The sequence below is a fragment of the Lithobates pipiens genome, unplaced genomic scaffold, assembly GCF_037356315.1.
Source record: "Lithobates pipiens isolate NorthernLeopardFrog02 unplaced genomic scaffold, aLitPip1_a1.2 Scaffold_8, whole genome shotgun sequence".
Lineage (NCBI taxonomy): Eukaryota > Metazoa > Chordata > Amphibia > Anura > Ranidae > Lithobates > Lithobates pipiens.
The window spans coordinates 102291205-102310371 of record NW_027507903.1 but is presented as its reverse complement, the minus strand read 5'-3'; the positions used below and the strand labels follow the sequence as shown (position 1 = coordinate 102310371).

The 19167-nt window shown below is 40.3% G+C and overlaps 1 protein-coding gene across 1 annotated transcript in view; it reads right to left on the bottom strand.

The window, feature by feature from the left end:
- Positions 1 to 19167, bottom strand: part of LOC143963038 (dual oxidase 1-like) — a 77085-nt gene that overhangs the window by 48840 nt on the left and 9078 nt on the right. Inside the window, exons 2-5 of the mRNA XM_077472589.1 lie at positions 8478 to 8555; positions 3562 to 3645; positions 1465 to 1623; positions 443 to 630 (exon numbers count right to left, since the gene is read on the bottom strand). Coding sequence (XP_077328715.1) covers positions 443 to 630; positions 1465 to 1623; positions 3562 to 3645; positions 8478 to 8555 — 509 coding nt within the window. The remainder of the gene's footprint in view (positions 1 to 442; positions 631 to 1464; positions 1624 to 3561; positions 3646 to 8477; positions 8556 to 19167) is intronic.

Sequence of the window (19167 nt, the reverse complement as noted above, 5' to 3'; positions counted from 1 at the left end):
TAAGAACTTTTTGACATATTGTTTTTATAATAACTGAATGTATTTATTTTCCTCCAAACCCGTAAATTTTTTGCAATTACAATAAGGAAACAATAAATTCCAATCAGACCCATTTGGACAGTGCTCGCTAAAGTTCAACATTATAAATGTATTTTTTTTTTTTTTTACAGGCGACAATTCTATTTATTTGAGTTATCCATGGGAGTGTAAAAATCATTTAGATGGATATGTAAAGTATAAAGTTAAAATGATGTAAAACAGTCATATAAAAGTATAAATGATACACTTTTGTGATGGAGAAAAAAATCTGCTTCACTGCCCAAAAATTTGCTTCACTCTTCTACAGGTGGCAAAACGCATGTTTTTACAAATCTGTATATATCTGCATTCCAGATTTTCCTCATACCCTTTCTGCAAAACAGTAGTTAGGCTCTGAACTAACCTGTGCTCTTGGGCTGTTAGGGCTTTTTCCTGTGTCCGGATACCATCGAACCCTTTGGAATGGTAGAACTACATCGCTTTTGTTTTCAGGGTCAAACACTTGGTCTCCAGGTGGAATGTCAATGTTCAAAAATTCAGCAGGGCAGGCAGGCATTTCTGTGGACACTATTTCAGAAAGTACCTGATCAGCTGAAAAAGAAAAAATGCACTGGTTTAGGTAATTACAGCATAATAACATATAATTTTGTTCTACTCTTTGGTCTATCACATTGAAACAAGGCTGTTTTACCTGCCAGAAAGTCCACTTAACCCTTTTGTGTGTTCTACTGCATCATTTCATAAGACTATGACATAATTTTAGTAAGCTTTTCAGCACCTCGACTTTCAGCTTAACAATTTACAGAATGGGCACTTCTAATGCATACCTGATTTCAGATTTAGTTAACATTGTAATTAAAACAAAAACAATTGAAAGTGTAAGTTCATCATAAACTGATATTTAAGTTATATATATATATATATATATATATATATATATATATATATATATATATATATAAACATACTGTATATAGTCATATTTTTGGGGTCTGGCCCACTAGCCAGCCATGTTTTTGCACAAACAGTTTTTATTTCTCCAAAACAGCCCACAAACTCAGGTATAAAACGTATAGCGTACACTTGTCCCAAAACCGTGTTTAAAGTCCCCACCTGCTCCAGGTTTTCAAAAAAAGGTTATAACAGACCAGCAGCATTGCAGTAGCCAAACAGCACACAGCTCTGTCCCCTGTGTTCTGCTCCATACAATCCCTCATCAACATCTGCTGACTGCTTCCTCCCCTTTTAGACCTCTCTCACAGGTGGGTTAATCCTTTCAGAGAGATAGATAGATAGATAGATAGATAGATAGATAGATAGATAGATAGATAGATAGATAGATAGATAGTTCAGATGTGTCTACAACCATTCTACAAGGGTATACATTTACATAGTGTTCATTTTTTATATTTTTTATTGTCTCACCAAAATATACTGCCATCACTGTGAGATTTCGTGGCGATGGAGAGCCTGACTGTCCTTCTGCCAGTGTATTACTGATTTCTCGAGGGTTTGGCAGATCTGTTGCCACTTGATAGACACCATCAGCATAACTTGCAGGGATAATACGTAGCAGTTTAGAACCTGCAAAAAAAAAAGTGGAATTCCAGTTTGATAACTAACTCCAACACATACACATGGCACTGTACATCTCACAAAGAGCACAAGGAGAATTCATATGCTACTTTACAACTTTTCCAGCTAATTTTCTGTGGAACTAAACGCAAAACTTTTTTTTTTTGAGAGAGAGAGTGAGGGAGGGTTATCCCCCCTGTAAGGTTTAATTTTTCCATCTTTTGACCCATTGAAGATATTATCTATCACTTCCTGTTCCATAGCCAAAAGAGGACGTGAGAGAAAATACCTCTAAAGCGGGGGGCAACTTGGCTGTCATCAATGTCACCAAAACTGTCAAAAAACTATTCCAGTTTATGTTCATGAAGGGGAATGGAAATTTGATTTTATATGACTGGATAATTGAAGTGAGTATTTACACTGATTCTCAACTATATTGGTAATTCTGCCTTACTGGGAACATGTGTTGGCTACAGGTAGTATGACAGGTTTTACATTAACATATTCGAAAAAATGGGCAGCACGAAAGTCTTAGCACACTTTCTTGTAGTATTGGTGTTCTAGGCTCTGTAACCAGCAAGAGCCCTTTCTGAAAGTAGTTTGCTTGTTTTCTATATGTTTATACTGAGAGTTTCCTCCCACAACATTGTACTGGTAGGTTAATCGTATTCCACCAAACAGATGTTAGGGTTTGTTTGTATGTCTATGGTGGCAAATGAGAGCCTTGGAGTTCACACAGGGTCATCTGGGGCCCAAACATGGTGGGCCCTGCAAGGGTTAATTTTAAAGAACAATAAGCCATAACTGAGATGAAACAAATCTTTACTTGTTTATCTGCACAGTCTTCTTTTTCCAATATCTCTTCAAAAGGGCAGAAAAGTGTTTTTCATCGATCAGGAGCACAGAGGAGAGGCTGCAGTAACAGTGTGTGAGAACTGATTGGAGGAAAGGCAAATCCCCCTCCACACAGCAGACAAACTGGGTTCTGAATACACAACCTGTCTACTGAGCTCACCCCCCCCCCCTCCCTCCGGACACAAATTTAACTCATGTGTCTGGAAAACTTCTCAGAAGTGACTCATGCTGCTAACAGAGGAGTAAAGCACCAGAGAGAAAACACACTTAGAGCTTTGGAGAGAGATAAGTAAACACTGCAGATATACAGTATGTGATTTGTGCAGTTCCATGACTGAGGTTTACAACCACTTTAAGCTCTGTGTCATAAACAAATACCATTTTTTGGGGAGGGGGTTCTAACATTTTGTTTTCACTGTTATGAAAAACAATTGGGAGATAAAGCTAGGTTGTTGGCAACAGTAATTGCCTGGACAAGGACCTTGATGGCGGGATCATCAAATATTATTTTTGTAACGGCAGCAGGATTAAAATATTGAAAATTATTTTTGAAACTAGATCAACATATTGAAGCTTATATGAGATTGGAATTATTGAGTTTACATATGCTTTACGTTCAACCATATTATTCATTTTATTTACTTTGGGATACCTTTATGCTACCCCCAAGGTCTAAATTGCAGATCTCTTATATGACACTTGTTACCCAAAATTGGGAGATATGAGGGGGGTTGCATAATATCATTATAAAGGTTTGATTTTATTTGTTTTAATATTTATATTGAGGAATATAATAATCACCAAACATTCACTGCAGGTATTAAAACACATATTCCAGAAAGATAGACCTAACGTGAATGTTAGGTAAATGTCAATTTCACTAGTTTATTAATATGCTCCTTTACATTTTGTTTTTTTTTCCCTAAAAATTCACTGTAATGTATGTTTTAGTATACATTTACAAAGTCTTTATTATATTTGAGGAAATTAGGTACTGAAGTCATTGTTGGCAATTATAATGGCCTTATGTAAATACATTTGAAGATTGCTGTCCTCATAATTAAAGCTACATAGTAATAAAGAATACAATACCTTTGGATCCCATCTTGTGGTATGCCAGGTTATTGTACCAGCCATCGTAACGTTGAACCTCCCAGTTAATTGTCTCTTGTGTGTCTACAAAAAAAAAAAAAGATCTTGTCATTGAATGATAAAACGTTGTTGAATGGTTTTAAATAGTTGCTGTAAATTCTTTCATTTTGTGAAAAACAAATTGAATGATTTTTAAAAATTAATAAAAATTAATTATAATTTTTAATTCAATATATACTGTACAAAATGATAAATTAAACCTACAGTCAGAATTCTTATGTCAGACAAAGAAAAACATAACTACACGCTTCTTGTCATTATGTCAACTAATTAATGATTATTCTGTCTATATATCTGGAATAGAGCAATGTACTGTATGTGCATTCTTTTGATCTTTAATATCTATCATTAACCACAGACATACTATATGTCTGGTTAGAACGAATGTGGACAGGTGCTAATCAGCATAATATATATGTGAATTGTTATGTCATCCACAAGGCCCAAGCTGTGTCTACTAATGGGTCATGGCAGAGAAAGAGACCCTGTACATAAGTAAAGCATATTTTTTAACAGATAGATGTGTTGGTTGTAAACTGATATCTCTCAGGTGTGTTTTTGCTGTCTGTGTCCCTATGAGGAGATTTCCCTTTACTTCTTGCCCTAGCGACACAACAGGAAGTGAGAGGAAAACTCTCCAAAGCAACCTAAAATCCCTTCTTAGTTGTCACTGGAACAGGTGTCATTAGAAGATTTCCACTCTGGTTCTGGTGTATAAAGCCAAAGGGCCCACAATTTCTCAAATTTGCCCAGAAATCACCTGTGCTGGTATATATCATGTTTAAATCAAAGGGTATTTCCAGTGGAACTGATCCATTCCTTTTGAGAGGGAGGATCATCAGATTTCCAATGATGTAATAATATTTTATGTGCCAGAAAAAGAGCTCTGGATATTCTCTCCCGGGTAAATTCCCTGGACTCTACATTTCCCACAATGCCTAATAGTCCAGTGCCACAGTAGCTTTCCAGTAAAGGTGCAGTTTGGAACAGCACCACAGCAGGTGAATAACATTTTCTGTGATCCCGCTAGCATTTAATGTAAAGAAGATCTGCCTGAATGCTTATTTTATGCAACTGCAGTGGCGTATAATGAACCCTGAGTAGAATATACAATTTCTGGGAAATATTAAGAGAACATGTGACTACAGACTGAAATGCCTCCTCCCATTCATGTCCTGTTGGGCCTAGGTCGTTTTTTCCACTGCTCCGCTACCTACACAGGGTGAACTTTAAGAAACATTGTCAATGGCATAGAATAACATTGTGATATATCAGCAGAATGAATCATATTAAATAGTTGTGTAGGGGACTGACACCACTCAACGGCATTCCCTTGGAATCTTAAAGCATAACTCAATTGCACATAGTCTGTAACTCTGAGAATGGCAACAAAGCTCCAGCCTAAAAATGTGGTGGAGATGTGTACCCCCATTGCCTTCCATCAGCTACCCTGCTACAGTTTTGCCCATTTGACATTCATGTCAAAATCTTCATTTATAGCCACAAAGAATATAAATCCACTTTGTAGGCATCAAACGCTTTTGCAAACTCAAATGTTACTTTGTAAAAGTAAATACCTCAGCAGAGAAGAGCAGTGATTGGACTGTGTTAAAATTGATTGAGTATAACTTTTGATGGATCAACGACTGACCAGAAAATATGTGTTTAAGTGTACAGGAAACTGATGTTGAGGCGCTATGTTCTCCATGCTGACAGCTGTGATCCTGCGCATGTGATAAAAGCCATTCCAAGAGAGCCAGGTAGAACTGTTCAATCTTGAAGGGTTTTAAAAGGGAATTGGCCACTGAGAAGAGATTATTTTAACGAGGGTATAAAAAAGATGACGTTGGGAAAGCTCAAAAAAGAGATCCTTAGGGAAGATATATTTGGGCAGTGACATCTACAAAAAGGCCAAAATATATGACCTTTTTGTATGTGTTGTTTAGTACCTGATTTAGTCTGGAATACAATGAGATTAAGTGAATAGTACATGGATATTTATCCATTTTACTGGAAGACCCTGAATATAGGCTTTAGGTTTGTGGTAAAAAGAGCACTGACTATAGGCAACATTCTTTCGCCAAGACACTTCCAACCTAAGAAACACAGTAAAGCCCGGTTAGCAGAATGGTCAAGACTAGGTTCACATCTTTGTGGTTGATGCAGTTTGCAGTGCATTTTTGAACACACATTTTTGCATGCAGTTTTCATGTGTTTTGCATTTTTGCTTTCTCTTTAACAAACTGTGAATAAGCATTTGTTAAGGAGCATATGGCTGTTGTATCCTTAACAACTGATGAGTCATCAGCTGTCAGCGGGGGTAAAATGGCGACAAAGAAAAATTAAGAAAAAACATAGTACCCCTACTCATTCACCCAAAATAAAGGTGTAGTGTAAAAAAATGGCAGTAGGAAGTTTTTCGACAATTCCTTTATTTTAAAAAACAAAAATTGAAAAAATTTCCCCTGGTCAATCATTCTGCTGCTGACCTGAAAAAAGAAAAAAATGTCCACTCCGGCCGATGGCTCCCTGTGATGTCACTGGGTGACCCACCACTTGTGACATCATCGACCAGAGGAATTCTGAAGTGATGATGTCACAAGGGGGTGGAGTCACCCAGTGATGTCACCAGGTGGCCCAACCCCTTAGTTATTTAAAAACTGTCAGATGGTGGAGCTTTTAGAAAGAGAGAGCGGGCCTCTTTTTTCTTCTTTTTTTGGGTCAGTGGCAGCAGCGTTCATTGTGATTGATTCTGGATTTACAGATTTTTTTTTTAATAAGTGAATTGTCAAAAACTGTCTCTGTGTTTTTATTTCATTTTGACACTTTTTTTGGTGAATGAGCAGGGGTACAATGTACAACTCTCTTTTGTTTTATTTTCCACTTTTTTTTTTTTTTATAGAGAAATCGTTAGTATGACATCTCAGTCTTTTGTGGGTCTCACCACCTCAGTTAACTAGTGTGTTTCCTTCGGGAAGATCTGTGAGTTTTGTTGGCTTGAGATTTTACCCTCATAGAGGTAATGGTTTTGTTGGATTTAGGTTTTCTTTTATTTTCACCTGGTGATTCGGCCAATAAGTCTGTTTTTCAAAAGAAAAAGCTGTTCTGCAGATGTAGCAGCTAGAGGGTTGAGACAAACCTTTTAACACTAACAGCTTTTATTTATTGATGTAAAACCTTTATCCCAAAAGGAGCAAAATGGTTGTGGTAACTGCTTAAAAAGTGCTAATTGGACTTTGACTTCAATTTGTCAGTGTATCTAAATCTACTAATGCACCTAAAACGTCCCTCCTCTAGGTTTACAATGCTGCTGTCCAAAGATGCCTCTGTGCTCCTTCATCCAGAGTGGGGCACCCTAATACAGTAGGTGTGTTACTGGCCAGATCACCAGGTGAAAACAGAGGGACAAAGCATAAAAAATAAAAACAAATTCAGCCACCACATCTAATAATTGAGAAGCTGCAATATATTACATTTTTGGATTTGGGTTTAAAGGATAAGTTCACCTTTGGGAACATATTACATTTTCCACCCAATTTTAGGGTGGAACATGTTCCCAATGCTGCAGCCTTTGCAGACTTTCAGTGTTGGTGTCAGGGAAATGGCCAATGAACTGGAAATCTTACCAACACCCACGCTCCCATGCGTATTGGCGTAAGCAGATGTGCGACAGCGCTAACGGGTGTTCACAGATACACAATGGTGCCTCCTGGCCTATATAAACCTGCTGCTGAGACCTGTGCATTGCTTGATTATCATCAGCTCCCCTGTGTTTCTGTGCCCCTGTGTTTCCTGATCTTTGACCTCCCATTACTGACCCTGCTTGCTTAACCTGTTATCCTGATCTTCTGGTTTGACCTCTGGCTTGTACTACTGACCCTGCTCTTGTCTGCTCCACTGTGTTTGATCCCAGCTTGGCTCAACGACTCTGCTGCAGCCTCTCTCACTGTGTATGACCACGGCTTGTTCCAGTTCTGCCACCTGAATCTCACATTGACTGATTTACCGTGCATGACCCCTTGCCTGGATCCTGGTTCTGTTTCTGGATTGTCCATCTGCCAAGTACACCTGCCCTACAGTGCATCTTGCTTGTTTCAGCAACCTTCCAGTGATCAGCACATCAGACCACACGCAACTGGCAAACAGTGCTTCTTTGGGCAATGTACTCCCTGTACCACTTCCAGGGGTGCACTGCACTTAACCACAAGGGGAGCCCTCTCAGCACCTCAACCTCGCACCTAGGACGTGAAAATTGGTGTGCTCTGTGCTTCTTTAGAGCAGGATGCACCCTGAGCTAGATGAGGCAAAACACTTGGTTTTGGAATATGGTTAGGTTGTTAATGTACTGTATGTTGACACAATTAAGTGATCCTCTTCTACATGGATTCAATATCGTAGTTTATCCATATTTTAACATGCTGAACATTTATTATTGTTTTCCATGATCAGAGCAGTGTTGTTCCTAATCATTGATAAATTCCCTAGTGGGTTGAAATGTCCTTCAGCCTCAGCCACTCCCACCTCTATAAATAAGCCCAATCGAGGTGAAACTCATAAGAGGGCATGGTCTAGGACAGGCACTCTGTGAGAAGTCAAGTACATTGAATAAATCCAATGGTGTGACTTTTATGGAGTGGGGCTTTGTTTTAAATTGGATAAAATATAACATTTAAAGTGTACTAAAACTTTACTGCTGAAATATCTACAGAAAGTTTCTCCTTTTCTAGCTCCTATTTACGTCATTATGTTTACTACTAAATTCCAGGTGGTTTTATGCACACTTTCTATTTGCAGTAGATAAGTATAGCTTTAGTTATTCAAAACATGCATAATTCTTTCTTGTTTAGCATACTTACCTGAACACTTCAATACTTGAGTCAAAATAAGCAAGACCATAGGTATGAAAATCTTGGTCATGATCATTGTTCTGGCTCCTGAAATCATAAAAAATAGAAACTATAAATAAATAGAATCTATAAAAAATATAACACATATTTTATTTTTATATAAAGATATTTTAATATAATATGTTCCCCTCCACCCTCTTCCTCCTCCTCAATAAAGAGCCGATGACGCTTCTCTTTACCCATGTGATTGGCTGTGTCCAATGACAGCCGATCATATGTAAATGCGGAAGTGCCGAGTTTCAGCTCTCATCGCTTCACACTGACAGAGTGTGAGGAGAGGAGAGGAGAGGAGAGGAGAGCTGATCAGCAGCATCTACTCACAGGGGAGACCTGTACAGATAATCAGGGCACTGGTCATCAGTGCCCTGAAGATCTGTGCAGCCCCAGCAGTGCCAAGCAGTGATCCCAGGCAGTGCCCATCAGTGATGCCAATCTGTGCCCATAAGTGATGCCGCTTTGTGCCCATCAGTGATACCAGTCAGTGCTGCCTTTCACTGCCTGCTCATCAGTGCCCATTAGCACCGCCTATCCATGCCGTCTATCATTGCCCATAAGCACCGCCTATACATGCCGCCTATCATTGCCCATAAGCCCATAAGCACCCCCTATCAGTGCCCATCAGTGCCACCTATCACTGCCACCTATCCGTGTTAATCAGTGATGCATATCAGTGCCCATAAGCACCCCCTATCAGTGCCCATCAGTGCCACCTATCAGTGCCACCTATCCATGTTAATCAATGCTGCATATCAGTGCCTATCAGTGCTGCATATTAGTGCCTCCTCATCAGTGCCTTTCACTGTTGCCTTATCAGTGCCCATCAGTGCAGCCTCATCAGCGCACATCAGTGAAGGAGAAAAATTATAAATGTCATCACTTTAACAACAGCAACAGTATCAGGAGACAAATTATCTGGCTGAACTTATCTACCTAGCATTGCAGAAGGCAAACATCACACAAACCTACATACTATAACAATAACATTTCATCATAGATATTTTCCGGGTAATTTCCTGCTGTAAATGTTATCATTTAGTCTTTGTGTACAGTATATGGAGAGATGCTTTAGGTTCCTGATCTCAGCAATATTTGTCTTTGAGGTGTACATGCCTACGTTTATACTGTGTTGACACCCATGATTCTGTGCAGATCACTGGCTCTCAAGCTCCAGAATCAGACCCAGACAATGTCAGTAAATAAAAAATATACCTATTTAAAGTAAGCCTGCATAATTATAATAAGACTGAATATGCAGATGACTCCATATTATTACAGAGTATACATATAACACATATTATTACACACTATATACAGTACATATATATTACACTCATGATGGCTTCTTATTTGCATCATTTATAGTTCAGAAAAAGTTCATCCATGTAATTTTTTATTTCTTGTTAGGTTATTATTTTGTCTTTATTTTGGATATATTTTATAGAAATTATACCCCGACAGATTATAGCGAGGTGAGTGAAAACAAAATAAAAAAAGTTGAGCCTTCTTAAAACAGAAGACATCTAAATGCTTCACTTGCAAATTTGAAAAATAAGGGATATATTTAGGGATAGCATATAAGAAGGGGTTCATTTGGTTTTCCTCCATAATTTTTGGGCACTTTTTCTGTCTGGTAATGTTTAGGCTCTGCTCCTTTCCTATTTAAGGGGTTGGAGGAGTCACCCCTGGGTCATCTCGAGAATGTCAGCAGTGTAAGGAGGAAGTTCTTCTCAGCAGGGCGCTGCCCCCCGAAACTGGGGGAAGCCACAGGGGATCAGTGGAGTTTTGGGAAAGCAGCATGTCCTGAACTGCAAGTACCCCTCCTGTGAATTATGGAACTGTTATGCAAAATCCAAAATGTGGAGCAGAATATTTACACTATGGATATTAGATAGGTGATTATATACACTAAATAATTTACTAAACTGTGGAACGTTGTAGTTTATGAAAAAGTTCAGTAAAATTCAAACAAGAAAAGCCTGGCCTCATTACTGTCTCAGTCTGGAAAGACTGTATAATTGAGAGGGGAGAGTTAAACTTTGAGGTGTCTGTGCAAACCTGATTGGCTTAGCCACAGGTGGTAGTTAGGGGACTGAAATCACCCTCCTGACTAGAATAATGTGACTGTGAATCTGGATGAAATGGTTGTCTCTAGATAATCCACCACCATAAGGAAAGAGGCTTACCAGACAGGTTGAACCCAGCTAGGCGTATGCCTGATGGGTCAACCAAGCTTTTGGTGTAACACACCCAAAGGAAAGGTACAGCAACCATGACTTCAAATATAGACCAATCTGGTAGGGATCCATTAAAGTAGTGATACCAATAGGTACCCACCATAGATATAATGAATGAAATTCATAAAACCAAGTAACGCAGTGGCATCAGGGACGGGCACTGCTTATGCCACTGCGTTACTTGGTTTTATCCATATGCTTTTAATGTCTTCTCAAATGTGAGTGACCATTTTATCATTTTTTTTCAATAAATGTTTTACATTTAAAATGGAATCACACTATGTCATATTGAGAGGAACTGCTTATGAATTTTGGTCATTATATCTATGGTGGATACCTATTGATGTCACTACTTCAACGGATCCCTATCAGATTGGTCTATATTGAAAGTCATGGTTGCTGTACCTTTCCTTGGGTGTGTTACACCAATAGCTTGGTTGACCCATCAGGAATACGCCTAGCTGGGTTCAACCTATCTGGTAAGCCTATTTCCTTACAGTGGTGGATTATCTAGAGACAACCATTTCACCCAGATTCACAGTCACATTATTCTTTGCCATATTATATGAACTATATACACTTTATATGCACTAACACTGTTGGTTTGCTTACATTTTTCATTATTGTTGGGCAATCTTAATTTGTTGTGTATTTATCTGCACATTTATATATTGTATAATTTTTTTGGAAATAACCTCATTGTTTATTTCATTTTTCATCAGCACTGTACTATATTACTTTAATAATTTAAGATGTTGCTTCTATGCTGGCCACACGTACGTCAATTTGCATCCATTTTCCCAATCAGACTGGAATTTTATAGGTTGTATTTGGAGTTTTGTTCAGTCATGTCACATACATCCACTGTTTCCTATTTTTATTTTATTCAGTCAAATATACAATAATGCTATCATTCACTATGACCAACATTTCAATAAACGTTTATTGAACAACTTTTTACAAGACATTGCACAACAAAAAAAAAAGTTTATGGCACACAAACCCATATTTTTTATATATATATCTAGATATATCTATATCTAGATATCTAGATATATCTATATATAGATATCTATATCTATATATAGATATCTATATATATTATATTGTCAAAAGTATTGTGACGCTGTGCCTTTACATGCACATGAACATTCATGCCACCAGAGTCTTAGTCTGTAGGGTTCAATATTGAGTTGGTCCACTCTCTGCAGCTATAACAGCTTCAACTCTTCTGGGAAGGCTGTCCACAAGGTTTAGGAGTGGGTCTATGTGAATGTTTGACCATCCTTCCAGAAGCGCATTTGTGAGGTCAGGCACTGATATTGGATGAGAAGGGCTGGCTCGCAGTCTCCGCTCTAATTCAGCCCAAAGGTTTTTCTTTTGGGTTGAGGTCAGGACTCTGTGCAGGCCAGTCAAGTTCCTCCACCCAAAACTCACTCATCCATGTCTTTATGGACCTTGGTTTGTGCACTGGGGGTCAGTCATGTTGGAACAAGAAGGGGCCATCCTCAAACTGTTACCACAAAGTTAGGAGCATGAAATTGTCCAAAATGTCTTGGTATGCTGATGCCCTAGGACTTACCTTCACTGGAACTAAGCGGCCAAGTTCAACCCCTGAAAAACAACCCCACGCTGTAATCCTCCACCAAAAGATTTGGACCAGTGCATAAAGAAAGTTCTAAAAAGACATGGATGTGCCATTTTGGGGTGGAGGTGGATGGAGGAACTTGTCCTGACCTAAACAGGAAAAAGTTTACAATTTGCATGAAACTTCAACTGCCTAAATCTTTGGACCTACTGATCCTTTTCACATGAAAGTAACAAGTAACAACTTTCCTTTAACAAGCATTGTGTTGCAAATATTTTGACAAGCTCAATGTGTTAAAGAAGGAAATCATCATTTAGCAATCATAAAAATCTATGAAATAAAATGAATTGGACAAATATCTGTGGTGCTCCAATCCTTTGAACTCCTTTATGAACCAAAATCTATGTGTCATTCTTGTTTTGACGGTAATGCCACATACACACGATCGGACATTCCGACAACAAAATCAGTGGGATTTTTTCTGACGGATGTTGACCCAAACTTGTCTTGCATACCCACGGTCACACAATGTTGTCATAAATTCCGAACGTCAAGAACGTGGCGATGTACGACGAGCCAAGAAAAGTTCAATAGTCAGTGCGACTCTTCTGCTTGATTCCGAGCATGCGTGGAACTTTGTGCACCGGAATTGTGTACACATGATTGGAATTTCCGACAACGGATTTTGTTGTCGGAAAATTGGAGATCCAGATCTCAAATTTTATGTGTCAGAAATTCAGATGGAAAATGTCAGATGGAGCCTACACACAGAGGGAATTTCCAACAAAAAGCTCCCATCGAACATTTTCCATCAGAAAGTCCGACCGTGTGTACGCAGCATTACTGTATATATATATATATATATATATATATATATATATATATATATATATATATATATATATATATATATATAGTGTTAGTAAATGATAATAGTATAGCTTGTCGGTATACCAAAATGCTAAGAGATTACATTGCGATTTGTGTTACCTGGAAAAAAAAAAGATTGCAGTTGCTTCCTGTTACAATAAAATCTTTGTTGTTTATGAGATGTTATTCTAAAGCTGAAACTGTTTAAATATCTGTTTTTATGAGAAAGCCTTGCACCAAGAAAAAAAAAATTTCCCATATTGCAAAACTGATATCAAAAGCAAAGGTACGCGGTCTTGGAGTTGACACACCAACAGAAGTTTTACAGCTACTGTTTTGGGCTTCCCAGACTGTCAAGTTCTTAAAAGGGAAAGGAGCAAATATTCTGGGTTAAAAACAAACCAAAACTGACACTTAAAATCCCATAAAAAATATTTAATAATGTAATGTGTAAAACAATACAGCATCTTGCATTGTGCAATAACCCTATAATATTTTATACTACTTTAATATCATATGTAAAATCGTATGTGACTCATTTATCCCAAATTTGTGACTAATAACTATATCCCTTTTCTAGTGTACATCTTGTTGGGGACCCCACTGTCCAAGGTCCATAAAGACATGGATGAGCAAGTTTGGGGTAGAGGAACTTGACTGGCCTGCACAGAGTCCTGACCTCAACCCGATAGAGCACCTTTGTGATGACTAATGCCGCGTACACGCGACTGGACTTTTCCACAGCAAAGGTCCAATGGAACAAATCCGCCCAACAATTTGATTGTGTGTGGGCTTCATCGGACCTTTGCTGTCTAAAAAAAACAGATCGACTTTAGATTTAAAACATGTTTGAAATCTTTCAGACGGACTCGAGTCCGGTCGAAAAATCCGTTCTTTTGTATGCTAGTCCGACAGACAAAAACTGATGCTAGGACAGCTATTGGCTACTGGCTATGAACTTCCTTATTCTAGTCCGGTCATATGACGTTGTCACGTTCGAATCCGTCGGACTTTGATGTGCTTGTGTGTGGCCAAGTCCGGTAGTTCGGAAAGTCCTTCGGAACTCTGCCAAAAGTCTGTCTGGAAGACCGTCAGACCTAGTCCATCGAAAAGTCTGGTCTTGTGTACGTGGCATTAGAGCGGAGACTGCGAGCCAGACCTTCACGTTCAACATCAGTGCCTGACCTCACAAATGTGCTTGTGGACGAATGGTCAAACATTCCCATAGACACACTTCTAAACCCTGTGCACAGCCTTTCCAGAAGATTTGAAGCTGTTATAGCTGCAAAGGGGAGGGGGGGGGGGGGCTAACTCAATATTGAACCCTAGGGAATAAGACTAAGATGCTATTAAAGCTTTATTAAAACAAATATAATGCAGATTAATTGGCCAAATGTACAAATGCCTGAGACATCTCCATGAGTGGCATGTACCTGCCCTAGCATGACGACCTCCACCTGCCTAACCTTTTGATGATGTGATCAGCAACCCCCTGGCAGGAGGCCGCAGAAGCAGTAAGACTTGGGATTCAACCCAAGATTCCCTAAGAGAGTGTGGCAGTGTTTTATGAAAAGTGCTGAGGTGAGGGGGGCCCCCGTGAAATGGCAAAAGTGGACTATCCCTGGGTTCATCCGCCAACTGGGCCATAAGAGAATCCAAGACCGCAAACTGGGCACCAATCAGTTCTGATCTTGAAGTGCCTAATATCGGTACCAGCTCCTGTTTGCTACGTTTTACACATATCCAGGTGTAACAGGTAGTGGTCGAGGGTATCTGACTAACTGACTAATGAAAAGCATACGGGACTTAGCTCCAGTATGGGTAAATTCACCTAGTCTAAGAAACTCATAAAAAGCTAAATATATAGCTGCCTTGAGAGCAAAACTAGGCAGCTGCCCAAAAGGGGACCTAAACAACACATTTCACTTTCCCTGGAAAGCATGATCAATTACTGGAAGCCTAATAGTAGGTCTAGGGGGGTTGCACTTCTCAATACCCTTAAGGATGGCTTTAATGGAATGTGCTGCAAACATTGAAGGCCTACCAGGATGTTGCAGGGAAATGAAATTCTGGATACATGGCAAGTATTCCTTGATAGTATTGTGAGACAGTTTCAGTTGGGAATGATAGTAAGCCACAAAAGCCAAAAGGTATTGAATATTGAAACAATCCGGCCTAGGGTAAAGTGTTTGAAAAACCTTCTTCATGTTGACAGACATTGACCTATCTATCAATCCTAAAGTGTGCCTCTAATCCATCCTCAGGAGAGCGCAATGCGGGGAAAATTAAACCGAAATAGAGTGTTAGCTGCTGTATTCTGTACACCCCTGATATACCTGCAATACATGTGAAAGCTAAACTGAAGAGATAACCAAACAAGCCTGCGTAAGAAAGACATGATGTGCAGAGAACCCAACTTTCCCTTGTTAATGATCTCCAAAACTTCCTGATTCTCTGTGCAGAACACCACAATGTTGCCTGTCCACAAGTGACCCCACACCTGAGCTGCAGCCACTATGGAGTAGACCTTGAATAAGGCAAACATTTGTCTGAACCTGAGAATGGCCCGACATTCGTCTAGCCATGGTCCTGCCAGCCAATGTGTGTCAAATATAGCCGCATAGCCTCTAGTGGCTGCAGCATCAGAAATGACCTGGAAATAAGACACCGAAATTGCAGGAATGAACAAGGAAATGCCGTTCCAGTGCTGGAGGAACTCATCCCACTGCATCTAACTCAACCCTGGAATCGGAGTCAGGGGCTGAGGGTAACAACACCAGCAACCGGGAAATGAAAGACCTGCCCTGGGGAATGATCCTCATAGCAAAGTTTAACATGCCCAACAGTGACTGCAAATCTTTCCTGAAATTGTTTTGGGAAGCTGTAAAACCATGGATCCAATCCCTAATCCCAGCCAAATTATCTGCCGGCAGACTCGCCTGCATGGACCGAGAATCTAACACAAACCCCAAAAAGGTCAAAGTGGTAGCTGGGTCTTCCATTTTCTTACTTGCCAATGGCACGTCAAGTTCAGAAAACACGGCCACAAGCTTCTGCAGATCAGTGAGTGCATGGCTCGAACTCTCGATCAGGAGGTAGTCATCCAAATAGTGGATGACTTCCTGACAGAGTTCCCTATGCATGAGAATCCAACTGTTAAGCAAAAACATCAAAAAGCCAAGGGCTGCTTTTGGACCCAAAAGTGAGCTTGGTGTCAAAATAATACACCCCCCTCCACTTAATGCCATGCCACTGCCAGAGAGAAAACAATATAGGGAGAAGCTTGAAAGCATCTGAAATGTCTGTTTTGGTTAACCAAGCATTTCTACCTACGCTGATGATGCATTAGATTGCTTAAGCCACAGACGCATATTTGAGCGAAAACTCCTCTGATGGGATTAAGGAATTCAGACTAGGCACATGTGAACAATGAGGGGCTGGCAAATCGTAAATCAAACAAAGTTTACTTTTAAAATTTCCCTTTGACCAAGCCAAGTGGGTTGACCCTCCAATTTTGAAAAAGTGGTGTGGAAAAAGGCCTTATGACAAAGCCTTTGACCAGCTCGGACTGGATGAGCAAATCCACCGCGTCCAGGTCAGCTACTGATGACAACAGATTTTTACACTCAAAAGTGCCCTGAGGTAATATAATGAAACCTGTGTGAAAACTCTGAGTGAACCCTTCCACTAAAAATTGACATAACATAGAAGGATGGGAAGCCAGACAGGTCTGTAAGAAAGGGACATTGATGTGGCTTAGTCAAGAGGGCCTCACCTGCTTCAGTGAACAAGCAGACTTGGGGTGTGCTCTATAGCAGCTGGCACAAACAAGCAGGAGATGGCATTGGCTGTAATTGCATGAGCCATCGGGCGGCCAAGCTTGTCAAAATAAGTCGAATGAGCTGGGGTTGGTAATAAACTTGAGGACGCCCTGGAGGTAACTTGAACAGCAGAGGGCACCAGTAGGTAGTATGTGTGGAAGACTGGCAAGTGGCGCGCACAGGAGACCTTAACCTGGCAAAATGGCGACAAAAAAGCTCAGTATCCACATTGCTCCCGTCATTCATCACCTGGTGCTGGGCAAAAATAGTTGCAGCCTTAGCAGAGAAAGAACGATGGTAATCATAGAAAGCTGATCCCCGTATTTTTCCCCAACTCCACTACAGCATAAAGGTAGAGCTCAAGCTCCTCCCTCCTCTGAGGAATAACATCTCTAAAAATGCTAAACTCTAGAACAAAGTCTGGAAAGGAGAGTTTGCTATTAAGCCTATGATCCCCTGTCTTGACTACCACCTCACCACAAGCGTATGACTTATTGTCAGCAATGTCATGAGCCACTATCAACAGGGAAGCTAAATTGACATATTTACCCTCCAAAATGTCCTTTTTTATATTAGCTGGGATAAAATGAGCAGGAGTAACTGACAGTGAACTAGCAGCTTTACTTGCGGCTAACAGAACGATCAAGAGTGACACGGAGACTGCTGACATGCTGGGGACGACAGGTACCTCCAGGGTCAGGCATGGAGGGCTTTCTAAGACCTCAACCCTGGCCCATAACTCCTGAAAGGACATTGCCAATAAACTTAGAGTGGAGTGGATTTGTGTGAGGGATGACCTGACTGGATGAAGGGTGACCTGCTCAGGAACGGAACCTGATGCACTAGGGAACAAGAGTCTAAAAAGTTCCGCTTTGCATGCTGATACGAGAGATACCCCTGTGCTGTAGTTCAGCCATCAATCTGGGAATGGTCCAGGACCTCTTGGAGGGTGTACTGCTGTGTTCAGAACCCCTAGCCGGAGAAGGAGGGATGGACGCAAAATCCTCAATGCCTACTGCCTGAGACATGACCTAATTGACATAAGATGGTAGTAGATTAGTAATTGAAAGTGCTTGTAAACCCTTACAAACCACTTTGACCTACAGGTAAGCCTAGATTAAGGCTTACCTGTAGGTCCAAGAAATATCTCCTAAACCTATACGGTTTAGGAGATATTTACCTGAAGACAGCCACCGCTGTCTACGGCGCATGCACCGTAGACAGCGGCGTGCAGGCGCACTGGGTAAGCCACAGATCGCGGCAAAATGCCGCTAGTGTCGGCTCCCATGCGCATGCGCAGGAGTGACGTCATCGCTGCTCCGACGAATCACAGCGCCGGAGCAGCGAGACCCACGGAGACCCACCGAGAAGATGGACGCTCCGGACTACAGGGGACAGCGGTGACTTCGCTGGCTCCTGTGTCAGGTAAGTGACACATAATGAACTACTATGCGATGCATAGTAGTCCATTATGCTTTACCTTTGCAGGGAATCAAAGAGGAAGTAAACTCATCAGGGTTTACTTCCTCTTTAAAGTCCGGACTGAAAACGTGTCGGTTTGTGACATTGAAATGATAAGCAAGTGATTAAACCCATTAAATGTCATTAGGGATGAGCCGAACACCCCCCTGTTCGGTTCGCAACAGAACCTGCGAACAGACCTAAACTTTGTGTGAACTTTAGAACCCTATTAAAGTCTATGGGACTCGAACGTTCACAATCTAAAGTGCTCATTTTAAAGGCTAATATGCAAGTTACTGTCCTAAAAAGTGTTTGGGGACCTGGGTCCTGCCCCAGGAGACATGGATCAATGCAAAAAAAGTTTTAAAAATGGCCGTTTTTTCAGGAGCAGTGATTTTAATAATGATTAAAGTGAAACAATAAAAGTGTAATATTCCTTTAAATGTGGTACCTGGGGGGTGTCTATAGTATGCCTGTGAAGGGGCGCATGTTTCCCGTGCTTAGAACTGTCCCTGCACAAAGTGTAATTTGTGCAGGAAAAAAAGTCTTTTAAAATCACTTGCGGCTAAATTGTCGGCTCCCCGTAATACAGAGAACACTCAATGGGTGTTCTCTGTATTAGTCGACAATTCATTCATTCATTGATGAAAAAAAAAAAAAAAGCG